The 22,465-nt window shown below is 44.8% G+C and overlaps 3 protein-coding genes across 3 annotated transcripts; 2 read left to right on the plus strand and 1 right to left on the minus strand.

Moving 5' to 3' along the window:
- Window positions 1-810: 810 nt before the first annotated feature.
- Window positions 811-2,118, minus strand: C8R40DRAFT_1052235 (alpha/beta-hydrolase; the record flags this gene model as incomplete). Its single annotated transcript, XM_046224751.1, has 3 exons — window positions 811-1,331; window positions 1,383-1,631; window positions 1,683-2,118. 3 exons carry the CDS (start codon window positions 2,116-2,118, stop codon window positions 811-813), a joined length of 1,206 nt encoding a protein of 401 aa, XP_046083651.1.
- Window positions 2,119-8,897: 6,779 nt separating this feature from the next.
- On the plus strand, window positions 8,898-9,369 carry C8R40DRAFT_1071757 (uncharacterized protein; the record flags this gene model as incomplete). The annotated part of the gene is made up of 2 exons (XM_046226376.1): window positions 8,898-9,235; window positions 9,291-9,369. 2 exons carry the CDS (start codon window positions 8,898-8,900, stop codon window positions 9,367-9,369), a joined length of 417 nt encoding a protein of 138 aa, XP_046083652.1.
- Window positions 9,370-10,073: 704 nt separating this feature from the next.
- Window positions 10,074-11,415, plus strand: C8R40DRAFT_1273678 (NAD-P-binding protein; the record flags this gene model as incomplete). The annotated part of the gene is made up of 8 exons (XM_046234090.1): window positions 10,074-10,177; window positions 10,228-10,262; window positions 10,313-10,482; window positions 10,538-10,573; window positions 10,626-10,896; window positions 10,944-11,075; window positions 11,123-11,209; window positions 11,266-11,415. Coding segments are annotated over 8 exons (940 nt in total), but the record flags the coding sequence as incomplete, so codon positions are not given.
- Window positions 11,416-22,465: the final 11,050 nt, after the last annotated feature.

Consider the following 22,465-nt stretch of genomic DNA (forward strand, 5'->3'; position numbering starts at 1 on the left):
GACTTATGGTGTATGTTAAGATCATGTATACCGGTTAGTGTATACTAAACTCAGTTGACTACTGTATTGAAATATGTACCTGTCAGTGTATACTAAAGTGAGCTAAATTAGTACTCGGGTTACTGGCATAAGATAGACTATCAGCTCACCTCAGTTGACTGTAGAACAACTGAGGTGTATGAGTTTGCCATTGCGTGTGATATACTAGCAACTGTATAGTATATAGTAATAACACCGTCTACGAAAAAGGCAAGTCCAAGCAAGATTACATATACACTGTACAGTTTATCAGCCACACGCAGACGACGGACGCGGGCTCCCTCAGTTGTTCCCTTTCCAACTGAGGTGAGCCCAATGGCTGTCTATCCGTGTAATACATACTCACAGTACATATAGTATTTACCTCTTAACAGGTATCTAATACAGTTGTTCCCTATCCAACTGAGTATTTACCTCTTAACACATTAGACATTCTTAGAAAGAGGTTGTATGGGCTTATAAGCTCAGTATAATACCATTTGTTAACTGAGGTTCATTCCTATAGGAATCTCAAGAGGAGGTTGGACTATTTATATAAAATTGATCCCTTTTTTAATGTGTTGCAAATTGCTTTAAAATAATACAATGATAAGTTCTCATCCCAGGATAAAGTGTGCCAGATAGAAAAGCTTCTGCTTTTGCCATGTATGACATTACTAAGGAAGGACAATATGGACAAAAATTGTGCTATACACTCATTACAAAGCCTGTGAAATGACTGACTATTGAGAATGTATCATACCAGTAATTGAATTCTGGGAACTACTGAGATTAGGAATATACTTTATCCATCCACAAGGCAATGTCCTTGAAGATTTCGGTCCTCTCAGGTTCATACCAATCCATTGTAACAATGTCATGGGTCCCATCCTTGACTTCAGTGTATGTAATCTTGTCACTCCCAATATCTTCCTGCAGACGGTCCCGTAATGTAACAAGAGCATCGCGTGCAGTCTCAGCACCACCGGCAATGATATAAGTCATTGGAAAGCCTACAAAAAGGTTTTTGACAACTGAATGATCAAGCTTGAGGGAAGCTGGGGAGATCCAAGGACTTGTTGCAATTGTAGCAGGTGCCAAGCTGCCCAGGAGGCTCCGAGCAGTGTATCCTTTTGTGTAAAATAGATTGCTAAAATCACTGCAGGCATTTGTTGTCCAAGAAGATTCGGGCCCATTATGAGTGATCTCCCATTCCACTGATGCGGAAATCAAGACAAGACCTCCTGGGATAGGTAAACTAGGAAGCTTGTTTCGAGTGGCATACAATGTCAATGCCATAGCAAGATTACCTCCTACAAAATGACATCAGCTTACTTATTAGCTACGGTCTCATTCAAATGCACCCGCTGAATCACCACATACAACAATATTCTGTGGCCTGAAACCAAGCTTGATAAGGTATTTGTACCCTGAAATGACATCAAAGAGGCCAGCAGGGAATGGATTTTTAGAAGGGTATGGAGCAGATGAAGCTAGCCGATATCCACAGGAAAAAACTCGCTTAATCTGCACACAGTGCTCAAGCAAGCCTGAGCACACCGGACCAGCGGGTCCTCCATGAGGATGAGCCGAGCCCATGACATGGCCGCCACCTATCACACTGGAATCACAGGAATTTGACATGAGCGAGTAGGAAAGCTTACTATGTATATGTAATATAACCTGTTCATCCGCAGCTGGCTGCTCACCATTTGGCTGCATAGAAGGAGGGTACCAGTATCCTGCTGTTTTTACAACTGTGACATTGTTCACTTTTGCTGCCTCTGCGACCTCGCCAACAATTTCCGTCTCTTCCAATGGCTCAACCCATACAAAACCAACTTCTGAAGCAGTTGAAGAGGCGGCAACTGCCTCAGGATCCTCGCCAGTACTATACATGAATCCGACTTGGAAAAATGTACTCATGAAGGCATTGATTGTATGAAATATCAGAGTACGACGATTTGACCATGCCTTGCGGGGACGCAATGCAGGAATTGCTGCAGTCATGGCCCAAAATGGAATTCTACCAAGGACAGATAGAATGAAGCAAGTCATGTATACTGCCTTGAGTGGTTGCGTGCGGAAGAAGAATGACATTTTGAGGAGATATTATAGTCTGGTGTTGGTAGAATAAATATGAACCATGTGTGAGCACGGTCGTCCCCATTTGCAATTGATCAAGCAGCTATAGCTAGTACGTACCAAGTCCTACAACGTAAGCATGTGGGTGATCACAGTGCGGCAAGAAAAGAATTCAGATTCAGCGGGAGAAGAATGGTAAATTGATTGATGCACAGTTCAATGTCCGATATCCGACCGTTCTCAAGCTTTGAATTCATCCAGAATTCATCTTATATCATAGAAGGATTATGCACGATTCAGCCATGTCACGTGACTGGGAAGTGGGCACTATTGACAACAAAAACACAGATGGCACCTCGTAGAGTACAGCACCACAGAACTGATGGAAATCTAGTCTACAAACTCAGAACACAAGAAGAGATGATGGTAATTCCCATTGCTAGAACTTCTTCAAAAGAACAGGAAGGTATGTTTTGATTGCAGAAAAGATGTACTACAGAATAAGGCCGAAACAGTAACATGATTTTTGCAATGACCCCCGCACATCATTGCACTGGTGTTATATACTAATAGCCCTAATTTCTGTCTTAATCAATTTCCAGAAAATATGTTGTGCAGCATATTATTCAGGTTTCCTCATGTGAGTCATGACTTTAGGCCACATTATACATCAGCCCAAATATTCACATAGGATGAGAGGACACTGGAGCATTTGATCTCGGTAATAAGACAGATATAGTAGTCAATGAACTCACTACCTTACTTGTCAGGGTCTCTCTGCCACCAACAATTGAAGCAATTTCTGGTGTCTGTTGTACATGTGTATGAACGAATAGGTGATTTTCTCACATAAGCTTACACTCTAGATAATTCAACCTCAGGTTCAGCACTACTGGGCACCTTTCTGCCTCTTGACAACCTAATTACTGACTTGGGTTCAACAAGAAGAGAATATGCTAACTCAAGATGAAGAGTATGAAGAGTACCAAGTAGACTCAGCAAGATTTAAGAAATAATCCATTTGAGACTTTTTTGGACTTGAGAAATACATGATCATGAGCCTTCCAGGGCCTCATATACATATAGACTATGGAGGTGTTCAATATCTATAAAAGTATTTCAAACACCATTGTATCCTGAGTTACAATTTCTTCCTTCATCTCTTGAAGCTCCTCCCTCCATATAGCAATTACAGCTAATATACCTGTCATTCAACCACAGTCATCTATCCCTGGCTTACCAAACAATTGTATCTGCAGTTAATATTGGGGAATCAATCACCTTGAATGTCTTCAGATAACTCCTTTGTTGAATCTCTCAAAACCAATCCAGGGTGTAATCCAACTATGCAGACTGGGGTTTCCTCAAGATCAACCTAAAGCATCTCAGTCATGCGGAGGAGAGCCGCCCTGCTGATCTATCAAGGTTACTGATATCCCTAAATGTATTTGATCATGATATGTTAACTCACAGTATATGCACTATTAATGATTGCAGAGACTAGGTTAATCATGTGAGGTGGAGCATTAGAATCCTGATTCATAAGCAAAAGAGCTGCTTTAATTAAGTGATATGTTCCAGTGACATTGGTATCAAGGGCCAAGCCCCAATCCCCTGGGTATCTTGCTGAGATAGAAACGGATCGATCCACATTGCTGCCAAATTCATCAATACATCAATGTAGCCAAGCACGGAAGTGAATTTAGACTCGGAGTTGAAGGAGAGTAGAGGAGGGGAATGGTGTAGGGATGTTCACTGGGTTTTTAAGTGGTTTGAGTAGGGTTTGAGAAGGGAAAGCGGGAATAAGGGGTGAGAAGGGAAGTGATGGGAGGGGTGAGGAGAGGGCACAGGGAGGGAAGGGAGAGAAGAGTTACTCCCATTGTCGGGCCCTCAATATTGAATATATCAAGATAAAGGCTTTTGGATGTGGGTTCTGTCTGTGATTAGCAGTTGGTGGAGTTTCAATTTTTGCGCCCAGAGGGGGGTGGTTCAGATGTATTGGGGAAGGACTCGAGGAAGGGTAGTGTTAATGAATAGGAGTGTCCTGGAATTTGTGTGTGGTGGTAAGATGGATCTGGGCAAGGTGTTCACTGGTGGCTGGTTCATCTCTGTCAAATCCGTGTAACATCTTCCAGTCAAATTATTAGGCTTGAACAGAACATCAGGAGACAACCTCAACAAACAAACAAACACGCGGTACCATTGAACAGCTCAACTTCGCCAGACCTAATCAATAGTTCCCAATGTCGTGCTACTACTCAAAGGATGAATTGAATCCTATGGATCTGGAACGATGGAAACGGTTCGCGCCAGGACTCTGGATGATTGAGTGCCTTTTGCGAGGAGTCTAGTTAGTTAGGACTCCAAATATCGAAGGGAAAAAACTTTAGCGCCTATGTACCTTCACTCTTCCTCACTCCCTCACACTGGCAGGTCGAACAGACTCCTCACCCCGCCACCCCGGAGTCCAACTCCTCAGGGATTCGCGATTCGCGATTTCGCTGACTGATCTGCTGATGACCAACACAAACAGTGATTATACGAGGAATTCTTCTGGGCGAGGGTTTTGTCGGGAATGGGTGATGAGACGAAATGAAGATAGGTAGAGAGTATCCGGCTGGAAGATCGGGAGAGACACTGGGGATAGGAACGTGATGGGGGCGTCGAAGGGTCCAACCTGCTTCGGTCTTGGTCTTAATCGATGTCGTTGTGGGAGCGTTTAGTGCTACGTTCGACGCGGGGTGTTGTAAAAGACATCGAGGTTGTTTTCAGTGTTGCTGTTTGGTGAGAGAAAGGACTGAGAAGAAAAGGTGCGGACATAGCGTTGGAGATGGGTGCGGTGGCATGGTTGATGTCTGAAGAGCAATGGAGGGAGGGAGGGGAGGTGGGAGATGGTTGTCAGGTTGATTTAGGGGAACGAGGAAGAGAAAGGACGTTCTGATGGGCGTTTCATTCAGCTAAGCTCATACTCGGAATTACACCCCAAGTTCAAATTGACAGTGTAGTACAAATCAACCAGGGAATGAAGTTCTTGAAATGACTAGAAAATGATCTCATCAGCACGCTCAGCAAACCCAAAGCTCGCTCACTGCTCAAACGTTCAAACGCGCTCAGATCTGTCAGGCTTACCCTCAGTCCAGTCGCACCCAACCTTGCCCGCATTCCCTTCAAAGACCTCTGATCAAGCAATCCTCAATCTTCACCCCTACCCCCCCTCTTCGAGCCTTCCCCACCCCTTCACAATTCTCTTCATATGGCAACCTCCTCACACCGTCCAGTGGCGGAAAATCAGGCGCATAATCCATTATGGATGTAGGGAGATCGGGAATTGGAGCGGGGCATATTCAGTGTATGTTTCGTTCGTTGCGTGATGCCAGTTTCCAGTGGCGCGTGTGAGTCTCGCTTGACTCGTGTTCGAAGAGAAGAGAAGGGCCGGGAGTGGAATTTGGATGGGGTGGCGATGGGGTGGGCAGAGGTGGGCAGAGGTAAATTGGTGGTAGGCAATGAAGCCGCTGGGGTACATAAGGGGGTAGAATTAAAGAAGGGGTTGAGGAACAGAAGTAGATTCAAAGACGTACCCACCCCCTGCACCGATAATCGCTACTCAATGAACTGTCCATTAAAATTTATACGATGATCCCTCGTCCTCTCTTCTTTCGCTCTCGTGCCATCCTCTGCAAACGCGTCTGTAAACCAAAAACGAAACGGCTTTGCATTGTGGGCATTGATGTCGACCGTTGTTGGCGTTCTTGTTGTTGTTGACGTTCTTGGTATCGTTAACGATGACGTTGATCTAGAAGCAGCATTAACGCGTTCAGACTCGGAGTACTGGTGCTGCAGAAGATAAAGAAAGTACAGCGGTGAAGAGGTCCAGAAGGATGTCGATGAACAGCCGCATTGGGAGAGAGAGATTGACGAGGAACGATATGTCCACGTCCACAAAAGTATCATTTCCAAGCACGCGGGAGCACGCTACATTTGGCGCGAGCGGGCTCACGAAGTAGCACGAAGTGGATTTTGACGCTTGTGGGAGAAAGAATAACGGAATGGTTCGTTCGTTTGGATGATTGCAAGTAGCGCTAAGCGTGTGGAATAAAACATGTTCAAGATCTGAAAGAGGGACCGAGAGGGATGCGAAGGAAATTCTGTGGAATTTCCGATTTGTCGTGGTAGCGATAGAGAAAGACTTTTGGTTGAATTAGGCGCTGGAAAATATGTAGCCCAAATTCAAGTCTTTGACATCTCGATGAGTGTCAAGCCAGAGTGATCGTGCGGAGGGTATGTAAAGAGATAATGAGTTGAAGGTTTGCAGATGTGACGTATTTGATTGACAATGTTATCAAGGAGCTGGAGTGAGTCTAGAGAGGTGAGGGTGTTGGTTTAGCCTGAGGAAACCTGGAGGGCGGAACTCATCTTGTAAGGCTATCTAAGTTATATACACCACACTGTCTTTGTAGGCTACTACATATTGATAGCTTACTTCCAGCCAGGTTGTCAAGTCTCTACCATACCTTGATTGAGAATTCTACTTACTACTTTATTCTACTGATTAGTCTAAGCACTGCTCAAGAAAGCTCTTGAGAATTTACTTACTAGGTTCAATTGCACTTGAGGCAGAGCTCAGGCTGGACTAATTTGATTTGATGTGTTTATCATTGTCTCAGTCTTACACCACAATTCCTCCCAGCCCTGGGTGACCAAGTCAGGAGTCCAGGATTGATATTTTTCTGCCTAGCACAGCTGGGAAAGTGGCAGTTGATAGGAAATGTCTCCGAATCGGGGTATACATAGTGTTCTTTGAGCTACTAGGAAGCATATAAACTTCAACCTGTATATCAAGTATTTCGAACATTTACATAGTACCCTGTGTAGTTACTAATTGCACCTACATGTACATAGAATGTATGGGTTTCCACTGCTTTGATACTGCTATGTAAAGTCCCAAGTTAACTTGAAGGAATAAACACAGAAAACATTCATTATGTATATCTTTCATGCCCAAATCCTGTATGTACTTCATCCTGTTGTCCATGTGAACTTGCTTCGAATCATGGAGACAAATATGTGGTGAATGAAATTCTCATTTGAATTTTGTGGGGACCATTGCAGTACGGTTGTTTGGGAATAGCAGGTAAATAGTTGAAAAAAAACATCGAGAGGTACTAGAGCAGGGTACGCCTGAGGTAGGACATCTCCTGTTATACTAACAGCTTCAATGACCTCAAAGAGCCTGCAGTTCATCTGCAAAACCTGTTTTTTCGGCTAATTCTCCGAAAGCAGCTGAGAGCACTTCCCAGCAGCCAAAGCACCCAGAGCAAGGTTGAAATTTTGCTCTCGGTGCTTTGGGTGCTGGAGAGCGCTCTCCAGCCAGTACCCTTGCTCTGGCGAACATACAGGTTTTGCAGATGTTGATTTGTTCATCGAGGATAGTAGCCTGTAGGTAGGGTCAATGACAAAGCGTGGTGACTTTTCAAGCAACGGGAGGAACTTAGAGAGAGCGAAAGTTCAGAAAAGAAAATCGTGAGGATTATCTCCGCGTCGGAATGATTCTTCGTATGTCGCGGAATAATGTTGATACCGCCTGATAATTGCAAGCAATATCGGGATTGATCCATGAGAGAAGATTGCTGTGAGAAGTCGCCCACAGAGTTGATGTAGTACTTACAATTGTGATTTCCAGCGCCCATCGCGGCTCTGTATACAATTTACGTATATGTTGCAGTATGGTCGTAGGATGAGGGGGGTATGTGTTGTGGGTCAAGAAAGATCATCAGACTCTCAGATGGCCGTTGACGCTTCTTGCTGTGTGGTTTAGTATGGATTTCGAAGAGGAACGTGTGTTGTGGGTCAAGAGAGATCATCGGATTCTCAGATGGCCGTTGAAGCTGCCCGAAATTTGTAGTGAAAGATTCAACTACGATCAGAAAAGGTTGTTCAAAGTCACCCACAGAGGTGATGTAGTACAATAGTAAGCTGAAGAGGAACATGATCTGGGGGTCGAAATAGATCATCAGACTCTCGGATGACCTTTGAAGAGTGGGGACCAGGTGGGAGAAACGTGGGATCTGATACCGAGTTGGCCATCCAACATCAACAGCTGCATATTCCATGTATCAATATGAATAGCACAGGAATTCGGTATTTGTGGCGATAAGGAATAGATGAAGTCTTTTGTGATTTTGCTCAGTTGATTTAGAACCTATTGAATGTAAAAAAGCGATAGCGGCGGACGATGTCGCTAAAGTATTATGGTAATACTACGAGTCCGACTTTGACAGTCGCCGCTAACGCAAGAAAAGAAACATTGCGATGTGGTATCAGGTCTGAGCGATGGATAAACTTTTTAGTTGTGGGAATTTCAACATCATGATGTGAATGCAGCCAGTACTAATTGGCAGGATGCACAACAATACATATTCTGTAGAGAGCATCTTACATGAATGACAGTACATCTGCAAAACATGGATGTTCACCAGAGCAAGGATACTGGCTGGAGAGCGCTGTCCAGCACTGAAAGCGGACAATTTTCATCTTTGAGAGATTCTGCTATTTTTCTCAGAAGCCTCCTGAGCTCAGGAACCCAAGGTAGCCTCCTTTCCAAGACTACTTTCAACAACTGGATCCATTCTGCACATGCCTTTGAGGAGGATGACTGGACAGAAACTGGATTTGTCTGGGAAATCATCAAGGCACATGACTTCAATAAAAGGTTGAGGCGTATCTATTGGAAGCGTAAGTCATTCATTTTATGGCATGTTACAAGAGAATACAACTAACTCTTACCAGTTGGAGCCATGGCTGGATACCACGCAGCTATTGCAATCCATCCTGGCACAATGTATGGAGTATCTGTGCTGCTTTCTGGTCATTATCCTGATGCAGGCAAAATTGCATATGATGTGTTTGAGGTATTCCAACCACACCTTGATACTGTGCTTGCAGAGCTCGCAACCTCTCTGTATGTTGGGACTTGGGTCAAATCCGACAGTAATACCACTGTTGCTGTTGCCATTGACAAGGGCACATTATATGTGGACAAACTTGTCCTAAATGGAACTAATATTTTCACTTATTTCGATCCCTTCTCAGACCGACTTGCACTGAGATCCACGGAACAATTGGATGAATTTAGGTAAAATACTTGCTGCTTTTTTTGATAAATGACTTATGAGGTTGAATAACAATAGAATTGATGTTGGTATCCCATTCTATAATGGGAAACGTCATATGGGCTGTTATCCATATTGGGCTGAATTGGATCTATAGGGTCAGCGCAATCAGGCACCCCTCAATGTGATCTATTTTAGCGGTGATGCTCAATCCCGTAGATTACATGTTCCATCAACTGGGTTCACATTAGAACGTCATATCTAAAACAGTTCGGCATAACTGGCTCCTGTTTCTATTACTTCTGGGGATGGGAAATCAACGCTCATAGTTTTGTCATAGCTCACTACATCTGCTGAGTTGTAATTCAAAACAAAGTTTTGCATACCGCAAAAATTTGGATCCGGAATAAGATAGGACTTCTTATCTTTTCATATTTCTTTGTACTAGCTGGATTGTGACTAGATATTTTTAAACCTATTGTGATACCTCATGGGGCCCCATTCTTGACAGAGCTGTGTATCCATTTATCCACATCATTCCGAGTTGGTGCTTTGTGACAGTCTCCTGATTGCTATTGAATTTATGAAATGAATTTATAGCCTGAGGACCCCCTCTGAAACCCTTCTCAAGATGATATTTTAGATCAAATGCATAGAATTTCGTCTGCCAAACCTGGATGTTTGCAAGAGCAAGCATATGGACTGGAGAGTGCCAGCTATTAGCTGAAAATCCAAGCTTTACAAATGAATCAAAATGATCTTGATTGCCTCATGCCTTGATGCTTGCGGAGTTCAAAGTGTATCTTACCCTTATAAAAGCTCTCGTATCTATACAATTAAGCTTCATATCCTTCCTTTTCTCATGGGGAACAGTGGCAGCTATATAGCACAGTCTTTTCCTCCCAGCTCTAAATTTATGGTTCGAGATATCCCTGATTTATCCGGATGGATAATCATTGTAACAGGTATGTTGAATGAGGGAACTGTGGTTGATTCATGTACATTAATTGTTTAGGAGGAAACACGGGCATTGGCTATGAAATCATCAAGGTAAACTCAAGTGGACATAGCACAGACATTGGTACTGAATTTGATACAAGGCTGTTCTTCTAAAAAATGCAAAGGTTTACATGGCAACGCGGTCAAGTGAAAAGGCAGCTGTGGCTATAGCCAGGCTCAAAGTAGAGACTGGAGGAAAGGAGGCAATATTCCTGGAGCTTGATTTAGCCAGTCTGTCATCCATTAGAAATGCCGCCAATGACTTCAAACAGTTTGTTTCACCATTGATAATTGTCATCCATTACTGATTACATCTGATAACACAGGAAAGAGTCAGCATTACATGTGCTCTTCAATAATGGGTTTGAGCCTCTCTAAACACTACTTCACATACAATTTATGATGCCTTTTTAGAGGTGTAATGAACACCCCAATTCAGTTTTTAACAACTGATGGTTATGACCTTCAGTTTGGGACAAATGTCATCGGACACTATGTTCTCTTCAAAGAGCTTCTTACACCTCTTCTTGCAGGTGCACAAAGTTCCCAGGACAAGAAAGCACGAATTGTGAACATGTCTTCTTCAGCCCAAATGTTCATCGATACAATACATTTTGACACAATCAAGGATACACCAAAGCGAAGAAAGCTAGGATCTGCGAAACTTTATATGCAGAGTAAACTGGTGGGTTGAAAAGTCACACTGTGTTCTATTTGATTCATGTTGTGCAGGCAAACATTGTCCTTTCAAACGAGATAGGGCGCCGTTATAGCTCTGAAGGCCTAGTCTCTATAAGTCTCAATCCTGGAAACATAAGAACGGATCTACAAAGACATACACCCTCAGCATTCATGTTACTTTTTGTGAGTTTATTTAAGATCAGTATTTACAAATAAATTGAGTTATTTAGGGTTGGCTTTTCTCACCAGCATCATTGGGTGCTTTAACTCCCTTGTATGCTGGAGTATCAAGTGCTTCAGGTGACCTCAATGGCAAAGTATGATTGACTTGAACTGATATTCATTGCTTTGGTCTTACATGTTGTTTTTACAGTATCTGATTCCACGGGCACGTATTGGAAAAATGCGCCCCGAAGCCAGTGATCTCAGTGTTGGGGAGAAATTGTGGAAATGGCTAGAGGATGAGACCAAGAGCTAGTACAATATTTAGTATCAACACACTTGTCAACATCACACAAGGTATAACTCATTGCTGAAGTTTTCGAATGGATCTCAAAAGTGGGAGATTGATGTCTATAGTGTAAAATTATATAACTTCCAAGAAAGTTACTAGGTTGGAGTTCAATAGCCCTTGTTTTTACATACAACTCAAGTAGAAAATGCAGAACAAGCTCTAGATATCACCCATCCAGTGGAAGACCTGAGTCAGAAATGGTCTTAAGGGTGGGTTTGGTATGAGAAGTTTATGTTGTAGCATGCTAGGAGCAAGCTGGAGCTCGAAGGGAGTTACGGGAACTGCAACTGAGGACAGGAATGACCTAGTAGTAGTTCGAGTTGTGAGATGTGACCCTTGAAGGAGTTCCTAGAAGGTCCAGGGAGGTCCCTAGGATGTTAACAGAGAAGGTAGAGGTAACTAGAACTAGTAGATGTAAGAGTGTTGTGTAGTATAGATTGTACATCTGCAAAACCTGTATTTCCAGCTAAGAGTCCGAAAGCAGTCGAGAGAACTTCCCAGCAGTGAAAGCACCCAGAGCATGTTGCTTTCAGTGCTTTCAGCACTGGGATCTGCTCTCAGCCCTTAGCCGAATATCCAGGTTTTGCAGATGTAATAGCTAGGAACATCAATGTAGGATCATTGTAAATTGTAATTGTCAAGTCCATTCCTCGGCGCTCCATTCCGCCGCTCGGTATTCCGAAGATCCACCTTTTATTGTAATCTCTCCTTATTGTTCTTTCTCGCTACACATACCCTTTCGTTCTGGTTTTACTTTACCCTGCAGGCACTACACGTATAGCTCCTAGCAGTTAGTCTGGCGCTCCGCACCGGTGTGCTGATCTGTAGATATAAATACTGCCTGTACGCTACTGTAGTTCCTCAGTTTAATTATTGACTTAGATTCCCTCCTTAACTCTGTGCTCCTCTAAGTCTTCAGGTTCATCGCCTTGAAGTGCTCTCTACTATAACCTTAGGACTTAGACGTTCTTCGGTTCGCTCCTTGTCACTGGCGATACCGCCGCTCCGACTTGGCTGCTACTAGCTCCTCCCTTCTATACTCTTGATCTCCGGGGACTAACGGCGTAACGGCGGTGTTGTTAATAACTTCACTACTGTCCCACTCGACCTCCCGCTCTTAGACACCTTGTGGCCTCTGGCACGGTTACACGGTGTACATGATCTTAACAGTATAATTAAACTCAAGCCATTAACGTTGTACTGACATATCATTTTTTATGCCTCCGAGAACTCGAGCTCAATCCAGAGCTAACTCCGAAGAAAATACTTTCTTAACCACAGCTCAAACCTTTGCCCCTTTCTCCCAATCTATTTCTGCCATCGGTCAACCACGTCGCTGTAATCGCGGTTTCGGTCCAGCCACATTTCCTACTACGTTGACTCTTCCTGAGGCCATGGAAGAAGAAGAACAATTCGAATACAGTACTCTATATACCGGTGATGGATAACCTGTCCAAGTCTTGACCCCTTGCCGTGGACAACCCCCCGTGGTCGCTCCGGCTTGGGGCCGATCTACTACTTGAATTGATTCTCCCATCCTCCAAGCCATAGCTCGTCGTACTGGAAAACAACCTCAACGTCATGCTACTTCAGAATCTCCTCGTGACCCGCCTCCTCATTTCGATCTGGACGCTGGTGATCATGACGATCAAGAACCTCCTGTCGCCCCGATCCGGGGGCCGACAATGACAACAACAACAACGATGATCTGGATGACGACTCTGGCGGTTTACCGTGTGGTGAGCCTGGTGACCCCAGTGGACCTGGTGGACCTGGTGGTCCCGGTGGTCCCGGCGGTCCTGGTGGACCTGGTGGTCCCGGTGGTCCCGGCGGTCCTGGTGGACCTGGTGGTCCCGGTGGTCCCGGCGGTCCTGGTGGACCTGGTGGTCCCCGTTCCCCAATCTCTCCTGACATCCCCAACGAGCAACGTGCTATGTTGGAACTTCTCTTGGGTTTCAAGGGTTCCATTCTCGCCGCTCTTGGCCGCCCTTCTGACAGCTCTGAATCTAAGAGCAAAGTCAAGGAGCTGGAGGTATTCGATGGTTCGGACCCCCGAAAGCTCAAGACATTCTTTGTCAATCTTGCCCTGGTCTTTAATGACTGTCCAAAGTATTTCACCGACCAACAGAAGGTGAACTACACCCTTTCCTATCTCAGTGGGTCAGCCAAAGAATGGTTTATCCCTGATATCCTCGACCCGGATCTTGACTCGCTGCCGGCCTGGATGTCCTCCTTCAAAGCCCTTGTAAAAGAGCTTCAGGACAATTTTGGCGTTTACAACGCGCAAGGCGAGGCCAAAGATTCTCTCGGTAACCTGAAGATGAAGGAAACCAAAAACATCCGGAAATACAACATCCGGTTCAACACCCTGGCTGCTAGCACCAACTGGGATTCTGCTGCCCTGAAATGGGCTTATGGACGAGGTTTAGCTGAACGTATCAAGGATGAAATGGCGCATTTGCCCGAGCCGGCGACTCTCGCCGATTATTGTCAAGAGGTTCTTCGTATTGACAACCACTATTGGAAGCAACGAAGAAACCAAGAAACGTGAGGCTGGTAAACTTTTATCACTCGGAACCTGGAGAAGGGTTCCTCGGACTTCAAAGCTGGTCCTACTAACCAGCAAAACAACTCTCAGCCATCTGGTTCTTTGGCACCGCTCACGCCAAAACCTAAACCTTTCTCTGGAGGTAAACCTAACAATGGTAAGCCCCAGAACTCTTTGAATTCCAGCCAATCTGGCGGTCAGCGCCCCACATTCAATCATCTCGGTGCAGATGGGAAAGTTCTTCCCTCTGAAAGGGAAAGAAGGATGAAGAACAACCTTTGTCTCTTCTGCGGTGGTAAGCATCAGATTGCTGACTGCAATAAGTGAAAGGCCCGAGAATCGAAGGGCCATGCTGCCAAAGTTGAAGAAACCCCCGAAGCAACCATTGAGGTTGTTGAAGAGGAATCGGAAAACTAGTCTGCAGCTCTTGTTCCCCGGTACGAAACGCGAGCTGCGTTGATCAGGTTCGTACCTCACCTGGGGAGTTATATCTCAATGCATCCGCTCTTTCTTCCATTGAACGATCTCTTGTAATATCATTAACTACTGAATTTCCGTTATCTGATTCGGCCGCACCGGCTGAACCTATTTCTGCTCTTCTTAAATTTTCTACTCTTGTTGATTCTGGTTCTACTGACTCTTTCATCGATACTCGTTATGTTTCTCAAAATTCTATTCCTACAACCAAAATCTCTCCTGTTAATCTTCATCTCTTTGATGGTTCATTATCTTCTAAACCCATTACCGATATGGCGAATATTGCCGTTCGGTTCCCTTCTGGCAAGCTGCTTCTATTGCCCTTTTACGTTACTCATTTAGATTCATCTGGTAAAGCAGTATTAGGTTACAGTTTCTTATCCCGCTACAATCCGTTGATTGACTGGGCATCTCGAAACATTACGTTCCGTAACACTTCACACTTTGATTCTCCACAGATGTCTGTGCCTTCTGCCACCAGCACTGTTGATGCAAAGGTCGCTGTTCTGTTACCGGAACTTTTGCCGTCGGTTCTACCGACAATTCTGGAAACTCCTTCCGGGGACTCACTTTGCTCTCGCTCTCGCTCCCGCTCTCGGACGTTATAGGCCAAGCCCCTCTCGTTTAAATTTCCCTTTGAACCCATCTATTCCTATCCTACGGTCTCTCAATTCGCTGCTCAACTGGAAACTCCTGAGGTCAACATTGCACTCGTCAGTGCTGCAGTCTTTCACAGGGCTTGCAAGTGTCACGAAGCGGCAGAGGCGGAGTGACTAACGGAGCGGGAAAGCGGAGTGACTAAGCAGAACGGTGAGGCGGAGCAACTGGACAAGGCAACAAGGCGGAGCGACTGAGCAGAACGGCGGCAGGCTGGTCCCAGATAATGACAGAGATATATTGAGTATCGTAGTCATAGGTAATAATAAGTAAGCACATACCTGGTCCCAGATAATGACAGAGAGGTCAAGATAAGGGACCAGGCTGTGGAGGGTTGGCTATATATACATAATCCGGTCTGCGAGAAACAACGATGTAATACTGTACAGTTTAGGAACAAGGAAGGAGGTGGAAGCCAGTAGAAGGAGAAGATGGGTCAGGTGGATCAGTAATCAATGGATCAGTAATCGATGGGGGTTTGACAGTGATGGGATGATGTATCATACAAGTAAAGGCGTCGAGACGGTGAGAAAAGGAAAATGATAGGGGCTGCGTACTTTATGACAGCAAGGACGCTGGTATGGAACCTATTCTTCTTCGTGCTATTCACTCAGAGGTCGTGGCCCGCGCCACCGACCGCTCCTCCACCACTCCTACTGTCCCTCCACTTCCTCATTCTATTCCAGAAGAGTATGCTGAGTTTGCAGACGTCTTCAATGAGATTGCTGCAGATTCATTACCTGAACACAGATCTTACAACCTGAAGATTGACTTGGAAGAAGGCGCTTCGCCGCCTCTCGGTCGAATTTATCCTCTGTTAGTTGCCCTCAAAGACTTTATTGACAAACAGCTGGCTACTGGTGCCATCACCCCATCTTCCTTGCCTCACGGCGCTCCGGTACTCTTCATTCCCAAGAAGGATGGGAAACTTCGGCTTTGCATGGACTTCCGCGGTCTCAACTGTATCCCCAAGAAGGACCGCTATCCTCTGCCATTGATCTTGGACCTCCTCGACACTCCAAAATGGGCTAAAATCTACACCAAATTGGACCTCGCTCACGCTTATCATCTAGTCAGAATAGCAGAAGGTGATGAATGGAAAACCACCTTTCGGACCCGCTACGGCTCCTACAAATGGAAGGTTATGCCGTTCGGCCTTACGAACGCACCTGCTGCTTTCCAACATTTTGTTGATGACATTTTCTCTGACATGCTAGATGTTTGTGTCATCGTCTATCTCAACGACATTCTGATTGACTCCGACATGCTGGAGGAACACCGAGAACACGTCAAGGAAGTTCTTCAGCGGTTACGGAAACATCGGCTTTACGCCAATCCTGACAAATGCGAGTTTAATATGGATACCGTTGAGTACTTGGGTTACATTCTTTCTCCTGACGGATTGACCATGTCCAAAGAGAAAGTACAGACCATTCTGGAATGGCCTGTTCCTAGGAAGGTTAAGGACATTCAGTCCTTTTTGGGTTTTGCAAACTTAACTTATATTGTCGTTTTATTTATAATTATAGTGATATCGTTGTGCCGATGACTCGGCTTACCTGGAAGGGCGCTCCCTGGATCTGGGACAACGACTGTCAAGAGGCTTTTGAAAACCTTAAAATTGCTTTTACTTCTGCGCCTATTCTGGCTCACTGGGAACCCAATCGTCCTATCATCGTGGAAACCGACGCTTCCGATTACACCATTGCGGTGATTCTCTCCATTCAGACTGTTGACGGTGAAATTCATCCTCTAGCTTTCCTTTCCAGAACTCTTCACACTGCAGAGCTCAACTACGACACTCACGACAAAGAGCTCCTCGCCATCTTTGAAGCTTTCAAAGCTTGGCGTCACTATCTGGAAGGTTCCGGCAATCCGGTGGACGTCATCACTGATCACAAAAATCTTGAGTATTTCTCTACTACCAAGATTCTCACCCGTCGACAGGTCCGTTGGTCAGAGTATCCCCACCAATTCAACATGGTAATTCACTTCCGACCAGGAAAGCTCGGCAAAAAACCCGATTCGATAACTAGACGCTGGGACGTCTATCCCAAAGAGGGGGATATCAGCTACGCGCAAGTGAACCCTCACAACTTCCGACCTATCTTCACTAATGAGCAACTGACTACATCTCTTCGAGCTACCTTCTTAGAAGGCCCGATGCTCCGAGCCTCCATCGTTATGGATATCGAAGCTCTGCATCAAGCTATCATTCTCGCTCTTCCAAAGGACCCTAGCTCCATTGTTGGTTTGGAACTTGCAAAAGATCCTTCCAATGAACGTTGGAGCTTAGGTAGTGATGGGTTATTACGCCTTGATGACCGTATTTATGTTCCGAATCATGGTGATCTTCGCCTTCAAGTCCTCCACTACTTTCACAATCATCCACTCTCAGGCCATTTTGGCCAGAACCAAACTCTAGAGGCAGTACGTGGTCAATACACCTGGCCCAAGGTCAGAGACTTTGTTCATGACTACGTCTCCTCCTGCACTACTTGCGGTCGCAATAAGCCTCGGCGTCATCGGCCTTACGGCTTGTTGAAACCTCTGCCAGTTCCGGTCCGACCATGGGATTCTATCTCCATGGACTTCATTGAGCAACTGCCAATGTCGAATGGTTATACAGCTACACTAGTCATTGTGGACCGATCTTCCAAGCAAGCTATCTTCATTCCAACTTTTGATACTATCACTTCTGAACAACTAGCTGAGCTTTTTGTTATTCATGTTTTCTCTAAGCATGGTGTTCCAAATCATGTTACTTCGGATCGTGGTTCTGAATTTGTTTCGGTGTTCTTCCGGGCTCTCGGTAACGAGCTTGCCTCGTTTTTGTGTGAAAGAGAAAGGAAGGAATCTAATGAGCACTCCAACCAACCAATCTAATACACAATATGCGAGTTCACTGCTATCAAATTTATTTAATAGCAAGGGGTAGCGTTGGCAAAGGTTCCGCAAAGCTTTGAGAGCTAAGTACGAAGCTTTGATCAATCAATTTGAATCGTTCTAAGGATTCGATATATTCCTTTGATCAAGGTAGATTCAGCATGATTTGTGCTTTAGTTTGTATTGATTTGGGTATATCAAGAATTGGGGGTTTGAATCAAAGTAAATTAAAACCGAAACACACAGACCCCTACGGAGGGCTAGAACTATGTGCTGGCACAACCACACAGCGTGATTTGCCCTTAAGACCAACGACTGATCCTAAGTTCGAAGAATACCCAACAACTGGATATACTTCTCACAGTCACAAGGAGCAGAACACGACGTTCCTATACTCACAAGTGCCGGGCCCGAATGGCTGCTAGCGAAGAGGTTTCAGTCTGGCGGGAGTGTGTCTTTCCTTTTTACAGATTAGCACTGCAACGTCGTCCCAAAATCACTTGTATTCCAGATACATCGGATCGCTATTTATACATACAGAATATAGAGTCGCACAGTACAATTAATTTAATACAATAAACGTTCGGAACCGCAAGGAAACTTCTACGCTCAGTCAGATACCATTTAATTTGAATCTACATGTCCTTATTTGGCCCATATTGGTTCCAAGATTCTAGTATACCTCCAAACATAGGTAGGTACTTCGATATTCATTTAATTTAATTGTTTTAGAGAATGACTCGAATGGTGTTCAACTGTCATTGCTGTTCAACACTTACTTCGATCGTTTGTCACCTCGTCCGGAGGCAAATCAGCTCTCCTCGATTCTAATCCTATCAATCTGATTCATTTGGATTAAACTAATTGCTTCTCTCTTTCAACAGACACCCATTGTGCCTATACTCTATCAAGGGAGTTACGCATAGTATTCATTTAATTGCATTCTTCAATATTTTCTACGTCAGGACTCTTTGACATTCATTTGATATGTCTTCGGAGCCTCGCAGTCTTTCGATCGTTCTTCTAGTCATTTTACTCAACCATGCAACTTGATTGGTCTATTAGACTAAATCGCAGTCTTTTAGATTAATGCATGATCTCGTTCTAGAAGGAGTATTTGATAATTCCTGAGTTCTAGAAAGTCATTTCGAGTCAATCCTCGGTTCATGGTCACTTGAGTAAGTTCTTCCAAACTCCTGCCAGTGTACGGTCCAATAAGAATACCCTTGGTATGTCATACGTGAATGGTCATCCTTCGGATGTAGTCCGAGTCTGGTATAATCCTGCTTGACGAACAGGTAGACTGCTATCCGTAGGTAGTATCGGGGATGGGTAAACTGACCAACTTGTGGTAGTATGGGTATATGGTCCCTTCAACTTATTAGACTGATTCAGTATCGACTTTGACTGTCAATCTGGGTCTCAATTACAGTCCTTTTGATACAAATCTATACGTGAAAATGTCACAATTCACAGCATAGACGTCTAGCCAAAATTTAGGCGTGTCAGCGGTCCTTCTTGGTGATGCGGTTGAGACCGCAGAAGTCCACGCAAAGCCAAAGTTTCCTGTCCTTCTTGGGAACGAAGAGTACTGGAGCACCGTGAGGCAAGGAAGATGGGGTAATGGCACCAGTAGCCAGCTGTTTGTCAATAAAGTCTTTAAGGGCAACTAACTCCTTTTCAGACAAGGGATAAATTTGACCGACAGGCAGCGAAGCGCCTTCTTCCAAGTCAATCTTCAAGTCATAAGGTCAGTGCTCTGGTAATGAATCTGCAGCGATCTCATCGAAGACGTCTGCAAACTTGGTGTACTCTTCTAGAATAGAGTGATGTAGTGGAGGGCCAGTAGGAGTGGTGGAGGAGCAGTCGGCAGCACGGGCCGCGACCTCTGAGTGGATAGCATGAAGAAGAATAGGTTCCATACCAGAGTCCTTGCAAGCCCTATTAAAGACTGCAGCACTGACAAGTGCAATGTCGATCTCGGGAGTTTCCAGTTGAGCAGCAAATTGAGAGACCATAGGATAAGAATAGATGGGTTCAAAGGGAAATTTGGACGAAAGGGGCTTGGCCCGTTTCAACTGAGAGCGGGAGCGAGAATGAGAGCAAAGTGAATCCCCAGGAGGGGTTTCCAGAATTGTCAGTGAAACTGATGGCAAAGGTTCCGGTAGCGGAACAGCAACCTTTGCATCAACGATGTTGGTGGCAGAAGGCACAGACATCTGTGGAGAATCAAAGTGTGAAGTGTTATGGAACGTAATGTTTCGAGATGACCAGTCAATCAATGGATTGTAGCAGGATAAGAAACTGTAACCTAATACTGCTTTACAAGATGTATCTAAATGAGTAACATAAAAGGGCAATAGAAGCAGTTCGCCAGAAGGAAACCGAACAGCAATATTTGCCATATCGGTAATGGGTTTAGAAGATAATGACCATCAAAAAGACAAAGATTAACAGGAGAAATCTTGGTAGTCGGAATAGAATTTTGTGAAATGTAACAAGTATCAATAAAAGAGTCAGTAGAACTGGAATCAACAAGAGTAGGAAATTTAAGAAGAGCAGAGATAGGTTTGGCCGGCGCAGCCGAATCGGACAATGAATTCAGTAGTTAATGATATTACAAGAGATTGTTCAATAGAAGAAAGAGTGGATGTGTCATGTCCTGGCGACCACCAGGACAGTCCCAGTACCAGCCACATGCTCTCACACTTCTGCACTTCCAATCCACCTTGGTACCTCCCCAAGACAGTACCACCATTCCCCCACTTCCACTAAACCTTCCTTGACACGCGTAACTCCTAAACCTTCCCCAACATGCGTAACTCCCCCGACACACATAAGAAGCCCTCCTACCACCAACCCCATTAAGTACTAATCTCAATTACCTGCCTCATGGCCCCTGATGTTCCCTTGTTCACTTCCTGTACCTATTTAAGTAGCTCCGCAACATCCCCAAGCCCCAGCTTGGTATATTTTGAACACACACCCTTTTGCATAGGTCCAGTCCCTGTCCCTTTGTACCTGCTAACTATACGGATTTCTCGTTACTCTCTGTTTCTCTATCTCAGTTTCTCTCTACTCTCATCTGTTGTCTCTACGATTGTCTATACAGTCTAATATATGCTTTTACTTCACGTCTAAGCAATCCGAGTGAGTCTCCGAGCTCCCTCGAACAATACTAAAGCTCCCCAATGCCTAATGCCTTGGTGAGCTAACCTTCCCCAAACCTCCTCGAGCTCCCCAACTGCTCCTCAAGCTCTGGGACCTCAATCTAGGTAACGTTGAACTACACACTGCTTCTCTGTTAAGGACGTTCATGTCGCAACAAGGCAGGAAGTGGGAGGCGGGAGGTCCGGATATGCCTAGGAGCGACAGTGGCAGAGCAAAGAGGCACAGAAACAAGCACAAAGCACAGATGAAAGAAATAATGATCTCAAACAACAGTGGGATAGCGTCAGAGGCCAATCACACCAGTAATCAAAAGGGAATCTAGTTGCCCAATGACCAAGTTAGATAAGTAGTATCTAAAAGGATACAAGTACTTGCCTAGTTGCCCAATGACCAGGAGGTCCAGATGGGGAACTAGGATCTGTCTACTGTCCTTTATATACTACTCTTGTCTAATCAATTGTAAATAACGATGTGATATAGAACAAGAGTGAGGAATCAATATATACGAGTAATAATGAGTCGATAATGAATCATAATGAACTAATCGATGAATAAGGATGAGTTGTATGGAAGTGTATGGAAACAAATGGAACTAGCGGGATGATTGTGTAATAAAGTACAATAAACATGTGAAAAGAGATTGATGGGAACACACCGCTGATGGCGCATCAAAGGGCGCATCATGAGACTTCATGACAGTTCACCTGTCATAAAGTACGCAGCCCCTATCATTTTCCTTTTCTCACCGTCTCGACACCTTTACTTGTACGATACATCATCCCATCACTGTCAAACCCCCATCGATTACTGATCCACTTGACCCATCTTCTCTTTCTACTGGCTTCCGCCACCTTCCTTGTTCCTAAACTGTACAGTATTACATCGTCGTTTCTCGCAGACCGGATTATGTATATATAGCCAACCCTCCACAGCCTGGTCCCTTATCTTGACCTCTCTGTCATTATCTGGGACCAGTTTGCCTCCGCTCCGCTTAGTTGCTCCGCCTCGCTGACCTGCTTAGTCGCTCCGCCTCACCATCTTGCTTAGTCACTCCGCCTCTGCCGCTTCGTGACATCACCTCTGAGCCCCAGTTCCCGGGACCTCCCCTCCCGGGCATATATCTTCTCAGGAGCTTACACGTTCGAGACCCACTTCAACTACAACCTATTTGATCTTACGTTGACGTTCTAGCGAGTACAACTCCTACTACGCAACGCTACTAGGTTCCTGTTACTTCCACCTCCCCTCCCTACGCCGTAGGGACCTCCCTGGACCTTATAGGAACCCCTTCAAGGGTCACATCTCTCAATCCCAGCCACT

This window comes from Lentinula edodes (genome assembly GCF_021015755.1).
Source record: "Lentinula edodes strain Le(Bin) 0899 ss11 chromosome Unknown C8R40scaffold_31, whole genome shotgun sequence".
In the NCBI taxonomy this organism is placed as follows: domain Eukaryota; kingdom Fungi; phylum Basidiomycota; class Agaricomycetes; order Agaricales; family Omphalotaceae; genus Lentinula; species Lentinula edodes.